This window comes from Coregonus lavaretus, assembly GCF_964263955.1.
Source record: "Coregonus lavaretus genome assembly, chromosome: 10".
Taxonomy (NCBI): domain Eukaryota; kingdom Metazoa; phylum Chordata; class Actinopteri; order Salmoniformes; family Salmonidae; genus Coregonus; species Coregonus lavaretus.
Genome location: NC_139997.1, coordinates 35256851 through 35284609, shown reverse-complemented (window position 1 = coordinate 35284609; position 27759 = coordinate 35256851). Strand labels below are relative to the sequence as shown.

The following is a 27759-nucleotide window of genomic DNA, read 5'->3' as shown; positions in this document are numbered from 1 at the left end:
TCCCAGAAAGCACTACCATTTGGGCGTAGCGCCTTCTGATAGTGCGTAGGTATTGCGCAATGCTACAGTACTGTCCCCAAAAGCGCATCTTGATTGCTGCACGGAGCGGATGAGTTCCTGCTTTTGCGGAAGCGAAAAGGCCAGCGCTAGAGAGCAAATTATCTTGCAAGGGTGGAGGAAAAGACACCATAAAATTAATTGAAAAAAAAAGAAAAATACACCCATCTACCGAAAGCCCGTCGAGGAGATGGGGGATAAGGCCGGCACCAGGTAAGGATTAACTCCCCCGCAATCTCGTATTTGCTGCTGCCTTGTGTGGAGGCGAGGGCATAGCGAGCTAGTTACGCTAACATTTTAGCTAGCTAGCATCACTTTAGCGAGACGAGACTACTCTCAGCCTTTTCCCCATGCATCAACATCAAATTGGTCTTAACCAAAGCAAGAGGAACTATCTAGTTAAATAAACATTGGATACTAGCTAGATTAAGACAAAACTACTATACTCGTAAAATTTCGTTGGCCGTGTTTTTATTACGCTATACAGAATAGGTACAGGCAGACCCGTATGTTCCCTAGCTAGTTAGCTAACTTTAGCAGCGGTAACTAGCTAGAATTGTTCGCGCGGGAGACTTCGCTTTCCTCTTGTATACACCTTAATGGCGATACCATCTTTGTAGTTTTAGCAAACATGTTCTAACAGCTAGCTGCAGGGTGGGGTTAGCTGTGATGGCCACCGAGGTGTGTGGGTAAGGTACTCTCACACCACCAACAACAAGCTAGCTCAATATGAACGGATGAGCTGACTGCATGATCGACAGCTATGCTGTTTTGAGTTAACGAGTGGCTACTTAGTTATCGTGCCTTTTGACACAAGTCATGCATGTTGGTTGATGATTATTTGGCCCTCAGTGACGTATATTTGACGTACGTTTTACGCATAATCGCCCAAATTGTTATTTTATAAATATCCTGCATGGAAATGTAAACAAAAAAGCACACACGTCTGTCCAGCTATTGATATCATGTGCCATACACGTGACTGGGTACTGTATATAGCATGATGTTGTAAAGCCACTGCTGTGTGCTGTCCATATCAGGCCAAAGCAATTTACCATGCAGCTATTCATACACTTGCCTGCCTGACACCTTTGATCACTTCAAAGTATTTTGCTCATGGTAATCAGCTGCTTGCATCTGCATCAGTATGCACATTCTGACTCTGAGCAGCTGTACTTCCCTACTAGGTTATTCTGGATCAGTGTCCTCTGCAAGTGACTGTAAATCATGTGTAATAGACTTGGTGGTTGTGCAGCATAGTTCACTACTGACAATTGTTAATTGATTTGATGTTGAAATTCCTTGGTTAGTCCCTTTATTCACGATAGTTAGAAATAAATGGTCAGATTGGTGTTTTGGGGTTTAAGGTCAAGGTCCTGTGGTTGAGTAAAAGTCCAGGTTAATATATGATTTTGTCTTGTGGTCTCTGAAGCGTCAGCAGGACTGATGACGACCCCCTGGCAGACTGTAGTGGGCAAGTGGCGTGTTTGAGGGGTCGGGTTTGGCTGATATCTGGTGGGGAAGTATGAATTGTAGCACTGGCTCGTAAATTAAGAGACGGTAGAGCTCTAGGCGAAGGAGATCCAAACTGAACGTTTGCAGAGAAGATACATTCACCCTGGACCTGTGCTAAGGGGACATGCACCATGTAGTCTCGAAACCCAGACCCTAGCTTGCTAGCTACTATTTGTGTCTGGGGGATGTGGGCAACGAGCAGATAAGGCAGTGAAATACACTGAACAAAACTGTAAACACAACATGTAAAGTGTTTGTCTGATGTTTCATGAGCAGAAATAAAATATCCCTGACATTTTTCATACGCACAAAAGGCTTATTTCTCTCATTGTGTGGCCAAATCCCTGTTAGTGAGCATTTCTCCTTTGCCAAGATAATCCGTCCACCTGACAGGTGTGGCATATCAAGGAGCTGATTAAACAGCATGATCATTACACAGGTGCACCTTGTGCTGGGGACAATAAAAGGCCACTCTAAAATTTGCAGTTTAGTCAAACAACACTGCCAACACAAAGAAGAGGCAACTCTAATTAACTTATATGGCATTTATTTGAATTTTTACATTGCAAAAAGTGACAATTATTTTTCATTTCACGAGATTTCATTGTGAAATCCATCGATTTAGGGCTTAATGAATTGATTTCAATTGACTGATTTCCTCATATGAACTGTAACTCAGTAAAATCATAGACATTTTAGCATGTTGCGTTTTTGTTCGGTTTAGTTCCACTATGTCAAACTGACATTGTATCGTACAGATTTATAAGCCAGAACATCAAGCACATTGTGGCAGGCAACCCGGCTGTCTAGAGAGACTATGCACCATGCCCTGTGTCCACTACACAGACTCACTCAGGTTAAGTAATATACAGTGGGGAAAAAAAGTATTTAGTCAGCCACCAATTGTGCAAGTTCTCCCACTTAAAAAGATGAGAGAGGCCTGTAATTTTCATCATAGGTACACGTCAACTATGACAGACAAATTGAGAGAAAAAAGATCCAGAAAATCACATTGTAGGATTTTTAATGAATTTATTTGCAAATTATGGTGGAAAATATGTATTTGGTCACCTACAAACAAGCAAGATTTCTGGCTCTCACAGACCTGTAACGTCTTCTTTAAGAGGCTCCTCTGTCCTCCACTCGTTACCTGTATTAATGGCACCTGTTTGAACTTGTTATCAGTATAAAAGACACATGTCCACAACCTCAAACAGTCACACTCCAAACTCCACTATGGCCAAGACCAAAGAGCTGTCAAAGGACACCAGAAACAAAATTGTAGACCTGCACCAGGCTGGGAAGACTGAATCTGCAATAGGTAAGCAGCTTGGTTTGAAGAAATCAACTGTGGGAGCAATTATTAGGAAATGGAAGACATACAAGACCACTGATAATCTCCCTCGATCTGGGGCTCCACGCAAGATCTCACCCCGTGGGGTCAAAATGATCACAAGAACGGTGAGCAAAAATCCCAGAACCACACGGGGGGACCTAGTGAATGACCTGCAGAGAGCTGGGACCAAAGTAACAAAGCCTACCATCAGTAACACACTACGCCGCCAGGGACTCAAATCCTGCAGTGCCAGACGTGTCCCCCTGCTTAAGCCAGTACATGTCCAGGCCCGTCTGAAGTTTGCTAGAGTGCATTTGGATGATCCAGAAGAGGATTGGGAGAATGTCATATGGTCAGATGAAACCAAAATATAACTTTTTGGTAAAAACTCAACTCGTCGTGTTTGGAGGACAAAGAATGCTGAGTTGCATCCAAAGAACACCATACCTACTGTGAAGCATGGGGGTGGAAACATCATGCTTTGGGGCTGTTTTTCTGCAAAGGGACCAGGACGACTGATCCGTGTAAAGGAAAGAATGAATGGGGCCATGTATCGTGAGATTTTGAGTGAAAACCTCCTTCCATCAGCAAGGGCATTGAAGATGAAACGTGGCTGGGTCTTTCAGCATGACAATGATCCCAAACACACCGCCCGGGCAACGAAGGAGTGGCTTCGTAAGAAGCATTTCAAGGTCCTGGAGTGGCCTAGCCAGTCTCCAGATCTCAACCCCATAGAAAATCTTTGGAGGGAGTTGAAAGTCCGTGTTGCCCAGCGACAGCCCCAAAACATCACTGCTCTAGAGGAGATCTGCATGGAGGAATGGGCCAAAATACCAGCAACAGTGTGTGAAAACCTTGTGAAGACTTACAGAAAGCGTTTGACCTGTGTCATTGCCAACAAAGGGTATATAACAAAGTATTGAGAAACTTTTGTAGGTGACCAAATACTTATTTTCCACCATAATTTGCAAATAAATTCATTAAAAATCCTACAATGTGATTTTCTGGATTTTTTTTTCTCAATTTGTCTGTCAGTTGACGTGTACCTATGATGAAAATTACAGGCCTCTCTCATCTTTTTAAGTGGGAGAACTTGCACAATTGGTGGCTGACTAAATACTTTTTTCCCCCACTGTACAAGTCAAACTTAGTACCCCATGCTGCTAGTGTGCTTATGTTCTCCATCACTGGTGGGAAAGAATAGAGCATTCACCTTCCTCCTGTAGTCCTGCTCAGAAATGGACTAGTCAGTGGTCCACCTTCATTCCCCTATTGTCAATGAGTTGTTGACTTGTCCTTATCAGACAGTGGCAGCAACTGGGAGGAAGTTCAATGCAAAGATATTCTATCTAGATATTCCCATTTATGACAGCAGACAATAGTTGTTCAATGCTCGCCAGTTAATATCCTCTTTCCTCTTACACACACACTATGTGTGTGACACCTCGCCACATTCCCAAGGTTGAGAACATGGTGTCTGGGCCTCCCAAGTGGTGCAGCGGTCTATGGCGTGAGGCGTCACTACAGCCCCGGGTTCGATCCCATGCTGTGTCGGAGCCTGCTGCTACTGGGAGACCCATGAGGCGGTGCACAATTGGCCCAGCGTCGTCCGGGTTAGGGGAGGGTTTGGCTGGCCAGGATGTCCTTGTCCCATCGTGCTCTAGCGACTCCTTGTGGCGGACCGGGCGCATGCACGCAGACTTCGGTCGCCAGTTGTACGGTGTTTCCTCCGACACATTGGTGCGGCTGGCTTCCGGGTTAAGCGAGCAGTATGTCAAGAAGCAGTGCGGTTTGGCAGGGTCGTGTTTCGGAGGACGCATGGCTCTCGACCTTCACCTCTCCCGAGTCCGCAATGGGACAAGGCTGTAACTACCAATTGGATATATCGAAAAAGGGGTAAAAAAATAATTATATATATAAGAACATGGTGTCTAACTTTCCTCTTACGCTTGGGCTAAATTCCTGTATGTGTGTTTGGGTACCTAGGTTAGGTATGCATAGGGAATGTGTAGGCCTACTCTGTGAGGATGGCAGTGTTCCTTGTGAATCTAGATCGGAAACTATTCTTGATCTGCATGACAAGGATGTTTCTGTCATAACAAATAAAAAACGGTGCATGCATGCTGCAATAGGCTATGTGTAAAGAGTACACACAGTATGTATCAATACTTCTCTGTAAATATTCCTTGTGAGATCAGGAAGGAGTGTTTTTTTTCCTGTTGTTTGTGGCAAAGTCAGCAGCAGGAAATGGCCTCTATTTGCTGGGAGATAGTTTCCTGTCCAGATGCAGGACATTGGGTCTAACCCCACACCTCTGGGACATGAAAGAGGGCAAACTGGACGAACACCAGGGCCCAGTTTTTCAAAAGATATCTGGTGGGATTTCGGCAATTGGATATTAAATGTTAGAATTGAGGTTTTTGAAACTGTAAAATTAGTATTTGGTAATCCAATCTCACCTTTAATCAGGATTGTATGTTTTTCAAAACTCAAAGGTAGTGATTAGGATAGTTTTGATGCAGAAAATCTGGATTATCTCGATCCCACTGGAAGGTTGGATTTAGAAAGGTGAAATGCATTACAATACATTTAAATGTAAAAAACGGTTCATTATGTTAAATTGGCCGCAGTATAGGTTTGTGGTCAGTTGTTATATTGAGAAGTGTCAAATAAATGCATTTACTTACTTTTATGCAGGCTCTATTATTTTAATCAAGGTACCTTTATTCATGTAGTTTACTCATCTGTTTCCTTATGACAGTGTAGAAGTAGTACCACAACCTGTCCAGTAGATGGCAAGGTGTAGGACCGTTCAAAGCATTGAAAATCAAATCCGGATTCTGTGATCTTGATGTTATGGTATCTGGATCAGAATGATTCTATCCAATTATTTTCTGAACAACCTTCTCATAAACAGCCAGATCGATCTGATCCTGAATAGCAAAAAAGAGGATTACAGAGTCCGGATCATTCTGATCCAGATAAAGAGTTTGGAAGAACTGGGCCCAGAGGTGTGAAAATCACACCCCATACTTTATAGGGGCCTCAAACTCAACTCTGGACCTCGAAGCCAGTTCCACTGCTTGTTTTCATTGTTCCCTTCTAATCAGGGACTGATTTAGACCTGGGACACCAGGTGGGTGCAATTAATTATCAGGTAGAACCAGCAGGCTCTGGACCTCGTAGGGTAAGAGTTGGATACCCCTGTTATAAACTAGATCTTCCTGCTTGATCAAATCTCTTTCTCGCTTTCTGTCTTCCTTGTTTTTCTCAGAGTCTTCAAGAAGTCAAGCCCCAACTGCAAGGTAAAGGACATGAGTATTGCATTCTTAGTTGTATCCTTTGATGCTTTACTTTGTTATTCATTGTGACACATTTGTCTAAGTACCTCTACTTCCCCCCTACTCCTCCTGTTTGCAGGTCACAGTATACCTGGGAAAGAGAGACTTTGTGGATCACCTTGACCAGGTGGACCCAGTCGGTAGGTGCAGGACGGTTAATTAGTTTACTGGTTAGAGCAGTGGATCCAAAACTGTGGGGCGCACCCACTAGGGGGTACACGAGGGGTCGGCAAGGGGGGCGCTGGGATTCAGATAATCTCTCCTAAAACTGCCAAATTTGAGTGTTTTTATAAACATAGTGTTTCAAACAATTTAATATTGTCTCCTCAAAACCTAATCTCTTGACATTGTCCTTTCTTACAGATGGTGTGATCCTAGTGGACCCTGAGTATCTGAAAGACAGGAAAGGTCTTCCTCATTCTCTACACTGTTTTGTCTCCTCCATTTTTTGCAATTGTATGTCAAACTCTTCTGATGTTCAAACCCCTCCTCCTCCCCAGTGTTTGTGACCCTGACGTGTGCGTTCCGCTACGGCCGTGAGGACCTGGACGTGCTGGGCCTGTCCTTCCGGAAGGATCTCTACATCTCCACCTTCCAGGCTTTCCCCCCCATCGCAGAGGAACGCAAAGCCAACAGCCGCCTGCAGGAGAGACTACTGAAGAAACTGGGCCAGCAGGCACACCCCTTCTACTTCACTGTGAGTCAAGAAGACACACACACGCACCAGACCAGGGTTAAAATACTATTTAGGGCAGGGATGGGCAACTTTGATGGGGTAGAGGTCCACAAAAAAATGGAACTCCTCATGAGGGGCCGCAGTGGCTCGTGGGTCATTTCCTGCAATTCTACACATTTTGCCATGGGGTGGAGGCAAATGTTTGCAGTTTTTAATATGATAACTGATGATCAATGGGCCCCACGCCTGTCAGTAATTCGACAATGCTTACTACAAGTTTAGATAGTTGGCCGCTAGACTAACTTACTCATCTAAAAAAAAGAAATGCTGACATGGGCTAATTGAGTGACTGCTGATGCACAACCACATTTTGAAATTGCACCTTGTATATTCTATTATTCTAACTCTCAACAGTATGTTGAGACCCTGACTGAGTTCCAAATGTTTTTGTTGTTGTTTTTCTAAAGTATTTATTTATTTTTAATTGGTCCGTGGGCCTACAAAAGGGGCATGTGGCCCGCGTGCAGCGAGTTGCCCATCCCTAATTTAAGGTATTTAAATAGTGTTGAATATTGGAATGTATTTGGAAATACACTTGGAAAGTATTTTAAAATACACTCCCATGCATTTAATCTAGGTATTTGAAAATAGTATTTGAAATAGGTATTTGAAAATACTTTCAAATAGTAGGCAGTTTATAGGAAATTATTTGAAAATACTTTCAAATACTTCCAATAGAAGTAGTTGACTCGAGCCACATTATATGAGCCTGTAAAATGATACTAATAATATGGCAACTGTGTGTGTCTGTCTCAGATTCCCCAGAACCTGCCGTGCTCAGTCACCTTACAGCCAGGACCAGAGGACACAGGGAAGGTACAGAATCTTCAGCATTACTTTATGTAAACGTACACATTTATAATATATGACGGCTATCTAAACGTAGCAATTTCCATACCTGTAGAGTCAACAATGCACACCCACATGACACTAATAATGCCTATTCTATAATTTTGTCCCTGTAACTCCTCCTCCTCTCCTTTCCTCCATCTTTCCCTCTTTAGGCATGTGGGGTTGACTTTGAGATCAAAGCGTTCTGTGCCAAATCGATAGAGGAGAAGATTCACAAACGGTACGAAAACCATTTAACTTTGTTGTGTGTGTGTCTTCTGCAGGAGCTGTTTAGGGTCTGCGGTCCTTGAAAGCATGTGATATGCATGTCTGTTCTCTGTGTTTTTAGTTAGTCAGCAAAGTTGGTTATCCGTAAAGTATAACGTGTGTTGTGTAGGAACTCTGTGCGGCTGGTGATCCGTAAGGTGCAGTATGCCCCAGAGAAGCCTGGGCCTCAGCCCATGGTGGAGACCACACGGAGCTTCCTCATGTCGGACCGCTCACTACACCTGGAGGCCTCTCTGGATAAAGAGCTCTACTACCATGGAGAACCCATCAGCGTGAACGTTCATGTCACCAACAACTCCACCAAGACTGTCAAAAGGCTCAAAATCTCAGGTACCTGTCACGCATGACTGTAAGTCGCTTTGGATAAAAGCGTCTTCTAAATGGCATATTATTATTATTATTATTATTATTATTATTATTATTATTATTACCTGTCTTTAATCAAAGTTTTATCAATGATGTTTGTTTATGACTCTAGGCTCTATTCACTCTTTTCCCTTCAGTTTGTGTGTGTGGTTAACCCGTTCTATCCCTCTCTCTCCAGTACGACAGTATGCTGATATCTGTCTGTTCAGTACGGCTCAGTACAAGTGTCCAGTGGCTCAGGTGGAGGCAGAGTGAGTATTTTACCTGACTATTAAGCCTATATCTCTCTTCAGTTCCTTTATTTCCCCTATGCCTTTCCTTTTATACATTATTCCATGTATCATTTTTCAGGCTTCCAAGACATCTCTCTTAATAACCTCTAGCTTGTGATCAGGTTTTTCCCATACCTTATTGTCCAGATCTATTGAAATTCCAGTTATGGCCCAGGTGTGCTGATAAGTGTGTGTGCACCTTTCCTCAGTGACCAGGTGTCGTCTAGCTCTACATTCTGTAAGGTGTACACCCTCACACCCACGCTAGACAAGAACCGAGAGAAGAGAGGCCTGGCCTTGGACGGAAAGCTCAAACACGAGGACACCAACCTGGCCTCCAGCACCATGTATGTTGACTCGCGCAAACAAACAAACACACACACAGACAAACCTGCCCTCCAGCACTGTGTATACACTGACAGACACACTCACACAAACGCTGTAGTCTGGCATCCACAACCATTTTAGATAACAAGAACACTCACTAGCCCTCACTGTGTGAGATCACACACACTCTAACTTGGCCACCATGTGAGTTTACATACACATGCTTGGGGAGAGGTTGAGCTCATAAATGCATTGTGATTTATGTTCGAGTGCAGCACCCTAGAAGATGCAAGAACCCATCCCTTACTGAGAACCTTTTTCATCGTCTTCTCTTTCTCTCGTGTGTGTGTTTCAGTGTTAAGGATGTGACTAACAAGGAGGTCCTTGGAATCCTGGTGTCCTACAGGGTCAAAGTCAAACTGGTAATCTCTCGTGGAGGGTGAGTTCCACAGGAGTCAGTGGTCAATATTAATATACAGTGCATTCGGAAAGTATTCAGACCCATAGATTTTTTCCCCCCACACATTTTGTTACGTAACAACCTTATTCTGAAATTGATTACATTTTTTTCCCTTATCAATTTACACACAATACCCCATAATGACAAAGCAAAAACAGGTTTTTAGAAATGTTTGCAAATGTGTTAAAAATTTAAAACTGAAATATCACATTTACATAAGTATTCAGACCCTTTACTCAGTACTTTGTTGAAGTGCCTTTGGCAGCAATTACAGCCTCGAGTCTTCTTGGGTATAACGCTACAAGCTTATCACACCTGTTTTGGAGGAGTTTCTCTCATTCTTCTCTGCAGATCCTCTCAAGCTCTGTCAGGTTGGATGGGGAGCGTCGCTGCACAGCTATTTTCAGGTCTCTCCAGAGATGTTCAAGTCCAGGCTCTGGTTGGGCTACTCAAGGACATTCAGAGACTTGTCCCGAAGCCACTCCTGTGTTACCTTGGCTGTGTGCTTAGGGTCGTTGTCCTGTTGGAAGGTGAACCTTCGCCCCAGCTTGAGGTCCTGAACACTTTGGAGCAGATTTTCATCAAGGATCTCTCTGTACTTTGCTCCGTTCATCTTTCCCTCGATCCTGACTAGTCTCCCTATCCCTGCCGCTGAAAAACATCCCCACAGCATGATGCTGCCACCACCATGCTTCACCATAGGGATGGTACCAGGTTTCCTCCAGACATGACGCTTGGCATTCAGGCCAAAGAGTTCAATCTTGGTTTCATAAGACCAGAGAATCTTTTTTCTCATGGTCTGAGAGTCCTTTAGGTGCCTTTTGGCAAACTCCAAGCAGGCTGTCATGTGCCTTTTACTGAGGAGTGGCTTCCGTCTGGCCACTCTACTATAAAGGCCTGATTGGTGGAGTGCTGCAGAGATGGTTGTCCTTCTGAAAGGTTCTCCCATCTTCACAGAGGAACTTTGGAGCTCTGTCAGAGTGACCATCGGGTTCTTGGTTACCTCCCTGACCAAGGCCCTTCTCCCCCGATTGCTCAGTTTGGCCGGGCGGCCAGCTCTAGGAAGAGTCTTGGTGGTTCCAAACTTCTTCCATTTAAGAATGATGGAGGCCACTGTGTTCTTGGGGACCTTCAATGCTGCAGAAATTTTTTGGTACCCTTCACCAGATCTGTGCCTCGACACAATCCTGTCTCTGAGCTCTACAGAAAATGTATTCAGCCTCATGCCTTGGTTTTTGCTCTGACATGCACTGTCAACTGTGGGACCTTATATAGACAGGTGTGTACCTTTCCAAATAATGTCCAATCAATTGAATTTACCACAGGTGGACTCCAATCAAGTTGTAGAAACATCAAGGATGATCAATGGGAGCAGGATGCACCTGAGCTCGATTTCGAGTCTCATAGCAATGGGTCTGAATACTTATGTAAATAAGGTATTTTTGTTTTTTTATACATTTGCAAACATTTCTAAAAACCTGTTTTCGCTTTGTCATTATGGGTTATTGTGTGTAGATTGATAAGGGAAAAACATTAATTTAATCCATTTTAGAATAAGGCTGTAACGTAACAATGTGGAATAAGTAAAGGGGTCTGAATACTTTCCGAATGCATTGTGTGTGAGGGGGGGGGGGGAGATTATGTGCAGGTCCTCACACACACACACACACACACAGACAGACAAGCGCGCACACAAAAACACATTTACACTCCCTCCTGTGTCTCACACACATACTCCTGATACTCTGCCACTCCAACTCTGTAATGACATCACGTCTGCCAGACCCTCACTAGTCTCTCTGCTCCTCCCACCTCACTCACTGACACGCCATGCTTTGCTGTCTCCCCTCTCGGTTGCGGTTGCCTTGGTTTTGAGTTCTCGCCTCATTTCATCTCTCCCCTCCTGTGTTTGTCCGCCCGTCTGTGCATCTGTCTCTCCATCCGTGCGTCTGCTCCTGTGTTGGGTCGTGTCAGGCTGCTGAGTGGCGTGTTAGAGAGGTAATATGATATCCCAGCCGCCACCTGTGTGTGTGTGTGGTGATCTTACGTCCTACTGCCATCTGCGTGTGTGTGGTGATCTTACGTCCTACTGCCATCTGCGTGTGTGTGGTGATCTTACGTCCTACTGCCATCTGTGTGTGTGGTGATCTTACGTCCTACTGCCATCTGTGTGTGTGTGGTGATCTTACGTCCTACTGCCATCTGTGTGTGTGTGGTGATCTTGCGTCCTACTGCCATCTGCGTGTGTGTGGTGATCTTACGTCCTACTGCCATCTGTGTGTGTGGTGATCTTACGTCCTACTGCCATCTGTGTGTGTGTGGTGATCTTACGTCCTACTGCCATCTGTGTGTGTGGTGATCTTGCGTCCTACTGCCATCTGTGTGTGTGTGGTGATCTTACGTCCTACTGCCATCTGTGTGTGGTGATCTTACGTCCTATTGCCATCTGTGTGTGTGTGGTGATCTTACGTCCTATTGCCATCTGTGTGTGTGTGGTGATCTTACGTCCTACTGCCATCTGTGTGTGTGTGGTGATCTTACGTCCTACTGCCATCTGTGTGTGTGTGTGTGTGTGTGTGGTGATCTTACGTCCTACTGCCATCTCTGTGTGTGCACCATTAGTGCCTCGTGTGTGTGAGGATTTTACATACCAGCATTGTGTGTGTCAAATCTCACCTGCAGCTGCTAAGATCCTTTTTAACTGCAGCCGTCCCAGTCTTCTCCCTTTCTGAGTCACAGGGTCCTAACCCTAAGGATGGTGTGAGGTTTCATAAGGCAGTGGCTCAAAGCCACACTGATTATTCCATGCTGAGTTATCAATGCAGTGTTGAGGGTAATGAAGCTTGAATATAATAACACTTCACATCTTGGTGTTTAGGCTTTGATTTACGGCAATTCATTGGTTATTACTAAATAATAACTGTTCTGTTAAATTAAGTGCAACCCAACACGGAAGAGTTCCAATTGGGTGAGATTAACAATTGACAGCTAAGGAGGGTTGATGTGCTTTATTCCCCCTTCACTGATCTAACATATCACTATTTCCTGGGTTGTTTCCTGTCAGATCTTGGATTATTCGTGGTGCAATAGTATATCATCATATGTACATATTGATGTTTCCATAGAATAACAATCAAATTGTTATTGATTGACATATTGATCCTATATAATCAATGGATGTTGTTTATATTCTGTGCGTTTCCAGAGATGTGTCGGTGGAGCTGCCCTTCGTCTTAATGCACCCCAAACCCACGGAACTGCCCATATCCCGCCCACAGTCAGGTACCTACAGACTCACACCACCTCTCCATAAGCCCACTATCAGGGCTTTATCTCAGTACCTTGGATGAATCTCAGTTCCTCTTCTTCCCTTAATTTGCACTGAATTGAACAAATCCTCTCTGACAAGCTTCCGCCATATTCTTTCACCATGTTACATTCACGTATCCAAACATTCCGATCAGTTCAAATTAAGAGCGGAAGATGAGGACTTTCGAGGCTTGCTTTTTTAGACTGATTGGGAAGCAGTGAATTGTGATAGTGGGAACTCTACTAGGCCTGCATAGTGTCTGAAAAGGGTTTGAGAATGGACACAGTCTTGTGAACTATCTGTCAGTAGTTTAGTTCAGCCTCATGCCCTGAACAACAGTTCCTCACATACACAAGCCCCTCAAATACATCATCTCACTCTGGTATTTCCTGCCTGTAAGTTACCATGGAGTTGCCATGGAGATACAAAGCTGTTCCCATGGCGACATCGCGCTGACATGTCATTATCTGTGTGTTCTAACAGCTGTGCCGGATTCAGACCCTCCCATCGACACCAACCTGATAGAATTTGAAACAAAGTGAGTATTCATCTGGTCTGTCTGGCCATTGTAAGCACTGCTGGTTTGCTATGATCAAAGAGACCCTAAGACTATTCCCTCATATCTAAAACACTCCATGTTTCCTTGTTCCTTGTCGTCCTGCAGTAGTTTCTCCCAAGACGACGACTTTGTGTTCGAGGACTTCGCCCGCCTGCGGCTCAAAGGAATGGCCGACGACAAGGATGACGACTGCTAGAGCTCACATACACACACACACTCTCGCACAAACTCTTACACACATTCATACATACAGACACACACAGGCACACAGGCGGTGGGATGAAGGCATGTGGACGGAGAGATGTGGTGGCCTCGTGGTCTGCTGAAGAGATCCTGACATCACTCGCGGTGTTCTTTTGTCTTGCTTAAGCCACTTCTTGTCTTCTTGTTCATGTTCTCTGTTTGCATTCTCTCTGTCTAATGGTAATGTTCAGCTGTGTTTGCCAGAATATGTTGGCAAACACAACTGAAAAACCCAGCACCGTCTAAATGATGATGTAATGTTGTGCCGTGGCGATGCTGGCGAATCCATGGGTGTCATTTGGCCAGCAGTTTCACAGTTTTCAAGAGGGAGCACAATAAGTGCTATAGTGAATAAAAAGTAAATGTTTGAAATGTCATGAAGAGGGATGATGAGTCATGGCTGTTCACACCGAGGGAGGGAGAAATAGTGCCATTAAAAGAAAGGGGGCTTTATATCATTTTTTTCACCCATTATGATTTCAATAAGTATTTGTACAAATATTGATCACCTTGATCAAGTATTGATATAAAACAAGGTTTATAGTACCTGCTGAAGAGGGGAGAGAAGAAAAATCAGACTGACACCTTTCATCATCTACCCCATCGTTTTAGTCCTCTGAATTTCTACTGTGTCATCCGTTCTGTAAAAACCGTGTTTTAGGGGAAGAATACGGAAGACGTTTGTGATTCACCCTCTTCTGCAATACGAGGACAGACTATACACTACCACTTACATTAAATGTGCACACACTGGACCTTCACTGTATAGCCTATGGCAGGGGTATTCAACTCTTACCCTACGAGGTCTGGAGCCTGCTGGTTTTCTGTTCTACCTGATAATTAATTGCATCCGCCTGGTGTGCCAGGTCTAAATCAGTCCCTGATTAGAAGGGAACAATGAAAACAAGCAGTGGAACTGGCTTCGAGGTCCAGAGTTGAGTTTGAAGGGCCTGGGGATACTCCTTACAGTCAGCCTCAATGCACCACTATGACATTAATTTTCCCATTTCGCTCAGTCAGACGCTTGCACATGGTCTAATAGCATGAATAATTTCTCGCTTGATCAGATTTAATTCACTCCTGTGCTAAATCCCAAATCATCAATCCCTATCTCCTCCTCCATAGGCACTACTGTAGAACTGAAAGGACTGGATAGTTATAAGTAATGTAGGGAAATTCCAATTAACCAATCAGAAGACAGGGTGAAGCAATTACCATAATATCCATACCTATCCAATCCTAGAAGTGCCTAATGACAGGGCTAGCTATGGGTCAGTTTGAGATTCAGCATTGGTGTCAGAGCATCACCTAGGCAGGGCAACAGCGGCACCAATGGAGCATGTTTTTCAGCGGTGCTGTGAACTATGATCTGTTATTATTGTTGTTTTGCTTCTATGGGGTACCTGTTCGCAGCTCTGCTAAGTGAATATTTGAAAGTGCTGCCACTGAGCTGTGAGCGCCATAGTGTCTACATAAAGGATGCTGATATGATTTTGGTGGAACATGACAGAAAACAATGAATATTATTACTACTGTATCATTATTACCATGATTATTCTCAATCATTTAAGGAATTGTTTGCCATTTGTTTTTTATTTCAGAATTTTTATTTTAATTTTTTTATTAAAGGCTAAATGAATTAACCTAAATTATGTGGTAATAGATGCTGCTTTTCGTGTTCTTTCTGCTAAGTCTCGCATCCACGGACGGAAGCTAAGTTATTCTGGCAGTTGACAAGATAAAGTATCCAAACATGGTCTCAGATGATTTCTTGTCAGAAGCGCAAAGTGCAATTTCTTTATCAACAGTTAAATTTGATTTGCACAGTAGCCAGTCAGATGTTTTAATCAAGATCACATCATGATTCACCATTTGGGTCTTAGTGCCACTGACACATTTATACCTATTTTGCTCCTCTGTGGGACAGTGAGTGACTTTTGAAAAGGACAGTCACACATAAAAGCAGGAAGCATTTGCAGTCACGGGACAGAGAGAGGTATTTTAGTGAAGTGAAAAACATGGCTGAACAGTTGTACTTTATTTCTCATGGTATTTGAAAACAGTTAATAACATTAAAACATTGAGTTAGGTCTTAGGTACTAATTTACAAGCCTGTACATACAGTATCTGAAATTCACAACAGTTTTGATTAAAAGTAAGTGGCCCACATCCAAATATCCTTCAATATATACAAACATAAAAAAAACATTTTCAAGTCACATTCAAGGTCTGTAGTTTTTTCGGTGTGTCTTACAGGAATTAGTGTTTTAGTACAGGAAGCTTTTAGGAAAAAAGGTTAAGGTCCATCCTGGGCAGTGCATCCTCCTCTGGTCAAAGCAGACCTTGACATTAGTTGGGACACAAGCGTGTGCCTGCCACTGCTGTGTCTGCTGTTGTGTGTGTTACAGAGAAAAGACAGGAGAATGGACAGTGGGACAGTTAAGCACATGTCACTACATATATCACTGTGATTAGAGTATGCATACATATCTACAATAGCAACCCCCCAATGAGGATCATTTGAGGCTATTGGAAATCTTACTCTGTATGGCGGTTGCTCGTTCTGTTGTAGGCCTACCAGTCGTCCAGGAGTTGGTCTGCTCACCTGGTCGCAGCATCTCTCTACGGTGATGCTTGTTGAGTCGCCGGGTGAAACGATGCCACCTGGTGGGGAAATAAGCATTCAATCACTGTCCCTCTGTCCAAGTCCAGTTCTAAACACCACCAATTGTCTCTTAGCCCCAACCCCTAGACATATTAGTTTACCCCTAGGGGAAGGGGATAGGGGTTGAATTTAGATGAGAATATACATTTTCAAAAAATTCTAACTAAGTCCAGAACCCTTGGTGTATCACCTTTCCTGTGTGTCATTGTGCCTGTTCACCCTCTCCGCCTCCTCCTTCTTCTCATCCATCCATCGCTCCAGAAGCTCTTCTTTCTCTCTCCAGGCCGCTGCAAGCCCCTCCCTCAGCTCCCGCTGCTCCAACCGCAGGGCTGCCAACTCCTTTGATTGGCTCTCCAATGCAAACTCAAACTCTGATAGGCTGGCCTGCAGAACATTGGCCCCCCTGGCTTGAGTGACAGCTTCCTTCCGATAGCGGGAGACTCTTATAGAAGATGGTGACATGGGTCTATGTAAGCTTATATCAGACAAGACATTAGACAAGCTCACAACTTATGATGCCTCAGTTTCATGCCTCTCATCTTTGTATAACATTTCATGGATGCATTATTAAACCATATAGACTACTGTACCATAACATTAATGTATAAACAGATCTCATTGATTGATCACTTACTGTGAGTGGCAGTATTGAAGCTCAGCGTCTTTCAGGTACAGGACTGTGGTCAGGTCAGAGACTGTCTGAGAGAGCTGGGGATGAAGAAGAGGACAAAAGGAGAAGATTGTACTAGTAAGAGCAGGTCAAAAATAAGATAAACAATCACTCACTTGTGTACAAGGCCACTATGTGAGTAATCTATGTAAGGACTGGGGTTGCCCGAAGCAGCACAAGACATCAGAGAATCCAACTGACAGGATGACGTAGATCCTTAATGTAGCAGCATCACACACAACTCCCTTTTCACAACCTGTGGAAAAGTGCACAATAATCTTGAAAAGTGTGACTGGATCCAGTAATATAACTGAAAGTCACCTTTTCTGTTATATGTTCACTCTCTCTGAGCTGGAGGTGTAGTTCTCTGTGGTCAACCATCAGCCCACCATCTCCTTCAGAACTGTGGAAAATATTGACATATGGTTAGAGAATAGTCTTCAAATCAAAAATGAATTGAATTGTAGATAAATTGATCTTTCCAAATCAATGTTACATTGTTTGCATTAAATGGATTGCAACACATTTGCAAAATTCAGCATCTTCTCTAGGTGTTGCCATTGCCCTCCTACCTGGGTCTCTGTAACTCATCCCAAAGTGTATCCCGTAAGTCAAGCTGCTCTGCTAGCTTGGACACTGAAAGGAGAATCACAATATGTTGGCAAATATGTTGACAAACAACTAATGATTCAAATGTCATCAATACACAGAGAACTCCGACAACTTACAAGTGTTGAAGATACCACTGAAGGGGTCCTTTTGTGTACAATCTCTCTGGAACAGTCTAGTGCGCACGTGACTCTTCCACCTTTCCATTGCTGTCTTTACTCTGAAGTTTTCAACGCCTTGTTCGAGGTTGCGATTGTTGTTAACACACTTTTAAAACTTAAAATTGGCAACAAACCTTGTCAGTGCTTACAAGTCTTCACAATGAACACACGGTCTGCCACGACACAACAAAACGTTCTACTGAGAACAGACCAGTCTGTCGCTTCACTTTTTTGTGATCTTTTTGTCCCTCCACACTTCCCATACAATTCAAAATGAGGTGGCAAAACAGATAGCACTGACCAAAACAAAATAGCTATTTGCCTGAGCGTCAGTTTATACAGCAATACAAATTAGCAGATGTTGCCGTTTCAGCTCATTTTGCTGTTGTACCAGGTCGTTCTGTCTTTGTTTTACCAGCTATATACTATTATCTCAAATTCACACACGAATGTATCAACTAATCTTCGCTAGCTAGTTAACCTTAGCTACGCTGATGAATGATTGCTTGCAGTTCTGTGCTCACAAACTTCAACAGGACTGAGAGATGGCAAATTACAGACTGCGAGCGTTGGAGGATGCAGAGACCGAGATTGTACGGTGTGCACAGTGTTGCCAACTCCTCAGTAAGGAAAGTAGCTATTAGCTGTCCTAAAAGTCGCTAGATGACGTCATCATCTAATTTGCATAATTTGCCATGTGCATGTAATTGTGATGGATGCTGTATGAGAGAGGAATAACGTCGTGGGAGAGACAAAAAGTGAGTAAAAAACACCCTAAATATGTTTAGAACTACAAATGAACTTTCTTCTGTCGATTCTTGTTTTTAAAAATGTTTTACATTTACATCCCGCCCTGAATGTAAGCCAGGGCGGGACCAGCCAGCGGCGGCTTCCCGCATGCGCGATTAATTTGCAGTCTGGACGCGGAGGGGTGAACATCTCCTGCTCTGACTGCTGCGTGAGGACTGGGCCCACGGGGGTGGGACCCACGGCAGCATCCGCTGCTCGTTGAGAAGAGTAAGAACGATACGTGCTTTCACGTCAGAGTCTCCAAAAGTCTCCAATAACTACAGAAAAAGTCGCTAGATTTGTCGCTAGTCGCTTTTTTGAAAATGTGTTGCTAGAGGGGTCTGAATACTCGCTAAATATAGCGACAAAGTCGCTAAGTTGGCAACACTGGACCGTGTGCAGGTCAGAGCAGAAGCAATGCTTCTCGTGGCAGGCTCAGCTGCGACGAGATGCTTCTTCTTCGATGAGGTTTAACGGTGGTTGGCATCCAATAAATGTTGCATTACCGCCACCTACTAGACTGGAGTATAACTCCCTTATACTTTGCTTTAAAAAATAAAACAAATACCCTACCATCTAATACTACACTAAAATATATATATATATATAATAATAATAACTACCATACTCCACTATTGAAATCTAATTATTCCTACTTCAGGCCAACAGCCTGAAGGGATGGGACACCACCAATTAACACACCCTGTAACTCTTCTGATGTCAAGTCTCGCACACCCAAATACCTCTCTGCAGCTGCCACCATAACCTCTATTTTCTGCGACTTACGTTCCATCCCTGCAGTACAGTTGATAACCATTGCTATAAATGCCAAAAATCCAATCTTACTGAAACATGTATATCACTTGTTGGTTTATCCCTCTGTACTTGGTACAGATCTACTACTCACACCATTCCTCTCAGGATCCCTCCCCCTTGACCCATCTTTCTCTACTTTCTTCATTGCCTCAGCATATGACAACTTCTGCACTACTCTAACCCTGGAAACCTCAACCTGCCTCTCACACCGGACATTTCGGATCCCCAACCCCATGGGCACCCCTACAATTAACACATACCACTACTTTCCCCAATGCTACACATTCCTTTGTCTCATGCCCTTCTGCACACTTCTCACACCTAGGAACCTCCATCCCACACACTGCTGCCACATGCCCACAAGCTGTAACAACATAATGTATTCAGCACAAAAGCTCGTACCGGATAACTTATTTATCCTAACATCACTTTGACGGGCAAAGACTCAACATCAAAACTCAAAAGAACAGAAAATGACTCTTCTGTTTCTCCACTCACGCCACCCTGTCTGCGTCACACCAAACGACGAGCATCACAAACACCGGGAATCTTCCCCTTCAGTTGGTCAGCTTTCACATTTACCGCTACCCCAGTAATCAGACCATTCAATGGCATCCTTTTCTTAAGAGCAAAACAATTCACATTTCTTTCCCCCATTCGTTTAACACGGAACGCCTGCTCCCTCTGACCAGCAGAAACAAAAACAATTATCACTAGACCACTTCTGGTTACCCTCACCGATTTCACAGCACCCAACTCTGTTTTCACCCACCCTGAAACCACAAATAGATCAGCCAAAAGGGTCCACTTTTTCCAAAAACTTAATTTCTACTGTCACAGACTCATCTTTATCCTGACCCTCGGTGCAAACCTCGGGCACGGAGAACTTCACCACACCTACCACCTCCGATACTTCGCCATCATTCACTTCCATTTCTCCTTCTTTCTTCAACTCACTCTGTTTACACTTTCTACCATTCTTCTTTAACAAACATCTCTCTTGTTCCTGCCATTTTTAACTGGCAGGACTCAAGCTCACCCTCTTCCTCCCTCTTTCTCTTAGACCTCCTCTGCCTCTCTTTTTCCCTCCATTCCTCCTCCTTATTCCAAGTATAACTTAGCGAGCAGGCCTTCCTAATTGACCTGGCCCAGGTATCCTGGATGGATATCGATCTCATTCCATCAGTAGAGGATGCCTGGTTGTTCTTTAAAAGTAATTTCCTCTCAATCTTAAATAAACATGCCCCATTCAAAAAATACAGAACTAAGAACAGATATTGCCCCTGGTTCTCCTCAGACTTGACTGCCCTTGACCAGCACAAAAACATCCTGTGGCGTACTGCATTAGCATCGAATAGCCCCCGCGATATGCAAATTTTCAGGGAAGTTAGGAACCAATATACACAAGCAGTTAGGAAAGCAAAGGCTAGCTTTTTCAAACAGAAATTTGCATCCTGTAGCAATAACTCCAAAAAAGTTTTGGGACACTAAAGTCCATGGAGAATAAGAGCACCTCCTCCCAGCTGCCCACTGCACTGAGGCTAGGAAACACTATCACCACCGATAAATCTACAATAATCGAGAATTTCAACAAGCATTTTGCTACGGCTGGCCATGCTTTCCACCTGGCTTCCACTACCCCGACCACCAGCTCTATACCCTCCGCTGCAACTTGCCCATGCCCCCCCCCCGCTTCTCCTTCACACAAATTCAGACAGCTGATGTTCTGAAAGAGCTGCAAAATCTGGACCCCTACAAATCATCTGGGCTAGACAATCTGGACCCTTTCTTTCTAAAACTAGCCGCCGAAATTGTCGCAACCCCTATTACTAGCCTGTTCAACCTCTGTTTCGTAACGTCTGAGATCCCCAGAGATTGGAAAGCTGCTGCGGCCATCCCCCTCTTCAAAGGGGGTGACACTCTAGATCCAAACTGTTACAGACCTACAGTGGGGGAAAAAAGTATTTAGTCAGCCACCAATTGTGCAAGTTCTCCCACTTAAAAAGATGAGAGAGGCCTGTAATTTTCATCATAGGTACACGTCAACTATGACAGACAAAATGAGAGAAAAAAAATCCAGAAAATCACATTGTAGGATTTTTAATGAATTTATTTGCAAATTATGGTGGAAAATAAGTATTTGGTCAATAACAAAAGTTTCTCAATACTTTGTTATATACCCTTTGTTGGCAATGACACAGGTCAAACGTTTTCTGTAAGTCTTCACAAGGGTTTCACACACTGTTGCTGGTATTTTGGCCCATTCCTCCATGCAGATCTCCTCTAGAGCAGTGATGTTTTGGGGCTGTCGCTGGGCAACACGGACTTTCAACTCCCTCCAAAGTTTTTCTATGGGGTTGAGATCTGGAGACTGGCTAGGCCAATCCAGGACCTTGAAATGCTTCTTCGTTGCCCGGGCGGTGTGTTTGGGATCATTGTCATGCTGAAAGACCCAGCCACGTTTCATCTTCAATGCCCTTGCTGATGAAAGGAGGTTTTCACTCAAAATCTCACGATACATGGCCCCATTCATTCTTACCTTTACACGGATCAGTCGTCCTGGTCCCTTTGCAGAAAAACAGCCCCAAAGCATGATGTTTCCACCCCCTTGCTTCACAGTAGGTATGGTGTTCTTTGGATGCAACTCAGCATTCTTTGTCCTCCAAACACGACGAGTTGAGTTTTTACCAAAAAGTTATATTTTGGTTTCATCTGACCATATGACATTCTCCCAATCCTCTTCTGGATCATCCAAATGCACTCTAGCAAACTTCAGACGGGCCTGGACATGTACTGGCTTAAGCAGGGGGACACGTCTGGCACTGCAGGATTTGAGTCCCTGGCGGCGTAGTGTGTTACTGATGGTAGGCTTTGTTACTTTGGTCTCAGCTCTCTGCAGGTCATTCACTAGGTCCCCCCGTGTGGTTCTGGGATTTTTGCTCACCGTTCTTGTGATAATTTTGACCCCACGGGGTGAGATCTTGCGTGGAGCCCCAGATCGAGGGAGATTATCAGTGGTATTGTATGTCTTCCATTTCCTAATAATTGCTCCCACAGTTGATTTCTTCAAACCAAGCTGCTTACCTATTGCAGATTCAGTCTTCCCAGCCTGGTGCAGGTCTACAATTTTGTTTCTGGTGTCCTTTGACAGCTCTTTGGTCTTGGCCATAGTGGAGTTTGGAGTGTGAATGTTTGAGGTTGTGGACAGGTGTCTTTTATACTGATAACAAGTTCAAACAGGTGCCATTAATACAGGTAACGAGTGGAGGACAGAGGAGCCTCTTAAAGAAGAAGTTACAGGTCTGTGAGAGCCAGAAATCTTGCTTGTTTGTAGGTGACCAAATACTTATTTTCCACCATAATTTGCAAATAAATTCATAAAAAATCCTACAATGTGATTTTCTGGATTCTTTTTCCTCAATTTGTCTGTCATAGTTGACGTGTACCTATGATGAAAATGACAGGCCTCTCTCATCTTTTTAAGTGGGAGAACATGCACAATTGGTTGCTGACTAAATACTTTTTTCCCCCACTGTATATCCATCCTGCCCTGCCTTTCGAAAGTTTTTGAAAGCCAAGTTAACAAACAGATCACCGACCATTTCGAATCCCACCGTACCTTCTCCGCTATGCAATCCGGTTTCCGAGCTGGTCATGGGTGCACCTCAGCCACGCTCAAGGTCCTAAACGATATTATAACCGCGATCAATAATAGACAGTACTGTGCAGCCGTCTTCATCGACCTGGCCAAGGCTTTCGACTCTGTCAACCACCGCATTCTTATTGGCAGACTAAATAGCCTTGGTTTCTCAAATGACTGCCTCGCCTGGTTCACCAACTACTTCTCAGATAGAGTTCAATGTGTCAAATCGGAAGGCCTGTTGTCTGGACCTATGGCAGTCTCTATGGGGGTGCCACAGGGTTCAATTCTTGGGCTGACTCTTTTCTCCGTGTATATCAATGATGTCGCTCTTACTGCTGGTGACTCTCAGATCCACCTCTACGCAGACGACACCATTTTGTATACATCTGGCCCTTCATTGGACACTGTGTTAACAAACCTCCAAACGAGCTTCAATGCCATACAACACTCCTTCAGTAGCCTCCAACTGCTCTTAAACACTAGTAAAACTAAATGCATGCTCTTCAATCGAACGCTGCTGGCACCCGCCCACCCGACTAGAATCACTACTCTCGACGGGTCTGACCTAGAGTATGTGGACAACTACAAATACCTAACTGTCTGGTTAGACTGTAAACTCTCCTTCCAGACTCACATTAAGCATCTCCAATCCAAAGTAAAATCTAGAATCGGCTTCCTATTTCGAAACAAAGCCTCCTTCACTCATGCTGCCAAACATGCCCTCGTAAAACTGACTATCCTACCGATCCTTGACTTCGGCGATGTCATTTACAAAATAGCCTTCAACACTCTACTCAGCAAATTGGATGTAGTCTATCACAGTGCCATCCGTTTTGTCACCAAAGCCCCATATACTACCCACCACTGTGACCTGTACGCTCTTGTTGGCTGGTCCTCACTACATATTCGTCGCCAAACCCACTGGCTCCAGGCCATCTATAAATCACTGCTAGGCAAATCCCCGCCTTATCTTAGCTCATTGGTCACCATAGCAACACCCACCCGTAGTATGCGCTCCAGCAGGTATATCTCACTGGTCATCCCCAAAGCCAACACCTCCTTTGGCCGCCATTCCTTCCAGTTCTCTGCTGCCAATGACTGGAACGAATTGCAAAAATCTCTGAAGCTGGAGACTCATATCTCCCTCACTAACTTTAAGCATCAGTTGTCAGAGCACCTTACCGATCACTGCATCTGTACACAGCCCATCTGTAATTAGTTCACCCAACTACCTCATCCCTATATTGTTATTTATTTTGCTCATTTGCACCCCAGTATCCCTATTTGCACATCATCTCTTGCACATCTATCATTCTAGTGTTAATACTAATATAAATTATTTTGCACTATGGCCTATTTATTGCCTTACCTCCATAACTTGCTACATTTGCACACACTGTATATATATTTTCTGTTGTATTTTTTGACTTTATGTTTTGTTTTACCCCATATGTAACTCTGTGTTGTTGTTTTTAACGCACTGCTTTGCTTTATCTTGGCCAGGTCGCAGTTGTAAATGAGAACTTGTTCTCAACTGGCTTACCTGGTTAAATAAAGGTGAAATAAAATAAAATAACTCTCCTTATGATAGTACTGCACTTCTCCTGACATACAGTACTAGTCAAAAGTTTGGACACACCTACTCATTCAAGGGATTATCTTTATTTGTACTATTTTTTACATTGTAGAATAATAGTGAAGACATCAAAACAATGAAATAACACATATGGAATCATGTAGTAACCAAAAAAGTGTTAAACAAATCAAAATATGTTTTATATTTGAGATTCTTCAAATCAGTTGTGTTGTGACATGGAGGGGGGGGGGGTTATACAGAAGATAGCCCTATTTGGTAAAAGACCCAGTCCATATTATGGTAAGAACAGCTCAAATAAGCAAAGAGAAACGACAGTCCAGCATTACTTTAAGACAAATTAACTTTGAAAGACTCAAGAACTTTGAACGTTTCTTCAAGTGCAGTCGCAAAAACCATCAAGTGGTATGATGAAACTCATGAGGACTGCCACAGGAATGGAAGACCCAGAGTTACCTCTGCTGCAGAGGATAAGTTCAATAGAGTTACCAGCCTCAGAAATTGCAGCCCAAATAAATGCTTCGCAGATTTCAAGTAACAGACACATCTCAACATCAACTGTTCAAAGGGGACTGAGTGAATCAGGCCTTCATGGTCGAATTGCTGCAAAGAAACCACTCCTAAAGAACACCAATAAGAAGAAGAGACCTGCTTGGGCCAAGAAACACAAGCAATGGACATTAGACCGGTGGAAATTTGTCCTTTGGTCTGGAGTCCAAATGTGAGATTTCTGGTTCCAACCGCCGTGAGACGTGGTGTGGGGGAACGGATAATCTCTGCATGTGTATTTCTCACCGTAAAGCATGGAGGAGGAGGTGTTATGGTGTGGGGGTGCTTTGCTTTATTTAGAATTCAAGGCACACTTAACCAGCATGGCTACCACAGCATTCTGCAGCGATACGCCATCCAATCTGGTTTGGGCTATTTTACCAAGAAGGAGAGTGATGGAGTGCTGCATCAGATGACCTGGCCTCCACAATCCCCCAACCTCAACCCAATTAAGATGGTTTGGGATGAGTCGGACCGCAGAGTGAAGGAAAAGCAGCCAGCAAGTGCTCAGCATATGTGGGAATTCCTTCAAGACTGTTGGAAAAGTGTTCCAGGTGAAGCTGGTTGAGATAATGCCAAGAGTGTGCAAAGCTGTCATCAAGTCAAAGGGTGGCTATTTGAAGAATCTTGTTTAACACTTTTTTGGTTACTACATGATTCCATATGTGTTATTTCATAGTTTTGATGTCATCACTATTATTCTACAATGTAAAAATAAAGAAAAACCCTTGAATGAGTAGGTGTGTCCAAACTTTTGACTGGTAGTGTAGATCTAGTTCTTACCTTGTCTAGGGACAACATTTCTCCTCTGACTCCCCCTACTCTTCCAATTTCCCCCACGTCCAATACGTTAAATTGTACTGATTTCTTCTTTATGTAGACCCTCAAACACTGATGTTTGTTTTCATGTGACGCGCATCAATGTGGTCCAATCAATCCATCGTCCCCATTCCTGCAACGAGATGCCTTCTTCTTCAATGGTATTATGGCGGCCGCAAACAATCGTTAGAGGTGCATGCCGCCACCTACTGTAGGGTTGGTAAACTATAGAAAAATAGGAAAGGGGGGAAAACCGACATGGACATTATACAAAATACACAAATATTACATAAAAAATGGTAACTTCCTTCAGTCACATCCCTACAAAGGCACAGGGGCCTGTGAGGGCGGAACATCCTTTGACAGGATTTCTTGCAATGCCTTGGCTGTAAACCCATTGAGTTCCAAAAAGCGTTCTGCTGCTCTCACAATTATTCCAATTTTCTCTGATTTCTTCTTTGTTTGTGCTGTGCAGTTTATCGTCATTGCAATAAATGCTACAAAGTCCACCTTTTTCACATGTAATATATCAGGATTCCTTGATGGCCGACAAACATTCACTGGTGCAGGCTCAGTTACCACGGTCTTCAACGCCACACGCTTCCACTCTTCTCACCGCCTAAAGATAGGAGACACACTTAACAGCCTTTACTCTGGCCACCTCTGTCTCCTTCACACTAACACGTCAATCCGGGAAATCAGGCGCATGTTTGCCACCACAGTTGCAGTATATAATCTCAGTTGGCACACGATATTCTTCCCGTCTGCATACACTTGATACATGACCAAATATTTTGCATTTACAGTCGTGGCCAAAAATATTGGCACCCTTTCACTTTTTTCAAATAATGCACAATTTCTTCCAGAAAACTGTTGAAATTAACAAATATTTTGGTATCCACGTATGTCTTTAGTTTGCATCTGAACAAAACAAAAAAAACTGAATAATTTACAAAATGTTAGCTTATTCCACAAAGAAATCCTAAAATGGCCCGGACAATATTATTGGCACTTTCTAGAAATAGTTAGAGATAATTTGATTTCAAGAAGGTGATTCTCCTTTACTTTGGAATTGAACTCATCTGTGGTGAGTTGCAGGTGCCTGCAATATAAAAACCACTAATTCAACCAGTTTGAGAAGAAAAGGACTCATTCTCCTGTTTTGTGTCACTGTGTGTGCCACAATGAGCTTGGAGAAAAGAAAGAAAACCAGAGAATTATCTGAGGAGGTCAGACACAAGATTGTAGCAAAGCATGGACAATCTCAAGGCTACAAGTCCATCTCCAGAGACCTTGATGTTCCTGTTTCCACCGTATGTAATGTTATCAAGAAGTTTAAGGCCCATGCCACTGTAGCCAACCTCCCTGGACGTGGCGGCAAGAGCAAGCTTGATGGAAGATTGCAGCAAAGGATTGTTCAAATGGTGGAGAAAGCATCTCGATCAACTGCCACACAGATTCAAGCTGACCTTCAGACACAAGGTACGACAGTTTCAACTCGCACCATCCGTCGCCAACTCAATGAAAGAGGCTTATATGGTAGGAGACCCAGGAGGACCCCACTGCTGAGAGAGAGATGTTTAAAGCCTGACTGCAATTTGCCAAAACACACCTGAACATGCAAAAATCCTTCTGGGCGAATGTCCTGTGGACAGATGAGACCCAATTAAAGCTTTTTGGTAAACACACCATCTCTATGTTTACAGAAAACAAAATGAAGCCTTCAAAGAAAATAACACCTTTCCTACAGTCAAACATAGAGGTTCAGTGAGGTTTTGGAGTTGCTTTGCTGCCTCTGGCACT

The 27759-nt window shown here is 43.6% G+C and overlaps 2 protein-coding genes across 3 annotated transcripts; one reads left to right on the top strand and one right to left on the bottom strand.

Annotated features, from left to right (window-relative positions):
- The first annotated feature begins 61 nt into the window (after positions 1–61).
- LOC311136258 (arrestin red cell) lies at positions 62–15398 on the top strand. Of its 2 annotated transcripts, XM_084170389.1 has the most exons (15): positions 62–270; positions 6183–6213; positions 6329–6389; positions 6613–6657; positions 6750–6946; positions 7742–7801; positions 7990–8057; positions 8214–8434; positions 8649–8721; positions 8952–9089; positions 9425–9508; positions 11504–11527; positions 12735–12811; positions 13323–13377; positions 13504–15398. In XM_084170389.1, the coding sequence occupies exons 1-15, from the start codon at positions 248–250 to the stop codon at positions 13592–13594; spliced, it is 1248 nt and encodes a 415-aa protein (XP_084026515.1). In that variant the 5' UTR covers positions 62–247; the 3' UTR covers positions 13595–15398. The 2 variants fall into 2 exon arrangements, with proteins under 2 accessions (XP_084026515.1, XP_084026516.1); XM_084170390.1 differs by lacking the exon at positions 11504–11527.
- A 263-nt stretch (positions 15399–15661) lies between these two features.
- LOC311135537 (autophagy-related protein 16-1-like) lies at positions 15662–18395 on the bottom strand. Its single transcript, XM_084169546.1, has 7 exons — positions 17705–18395; positions 17549–17612; positions 17298–17379; positions 16941–17014; positions 16497–16748; positions 16184–16305; positions 15662–16031 (listed from the first exon to the last, which is right to left on the bottom strand). The coding sequence occupies exons 1-7, from the start codon at positions 17790–17792 to the stop codon at positions 15991–15993; spliced, it is 723 nt and encodes a 240-aa protein (XP_084025672.1). The 5' UTR covers positions 17793–18395; the 3' UTR covers positions 15662–15990.
- Positions 18396–27759: the final 9364 nt, after the last annotated feature.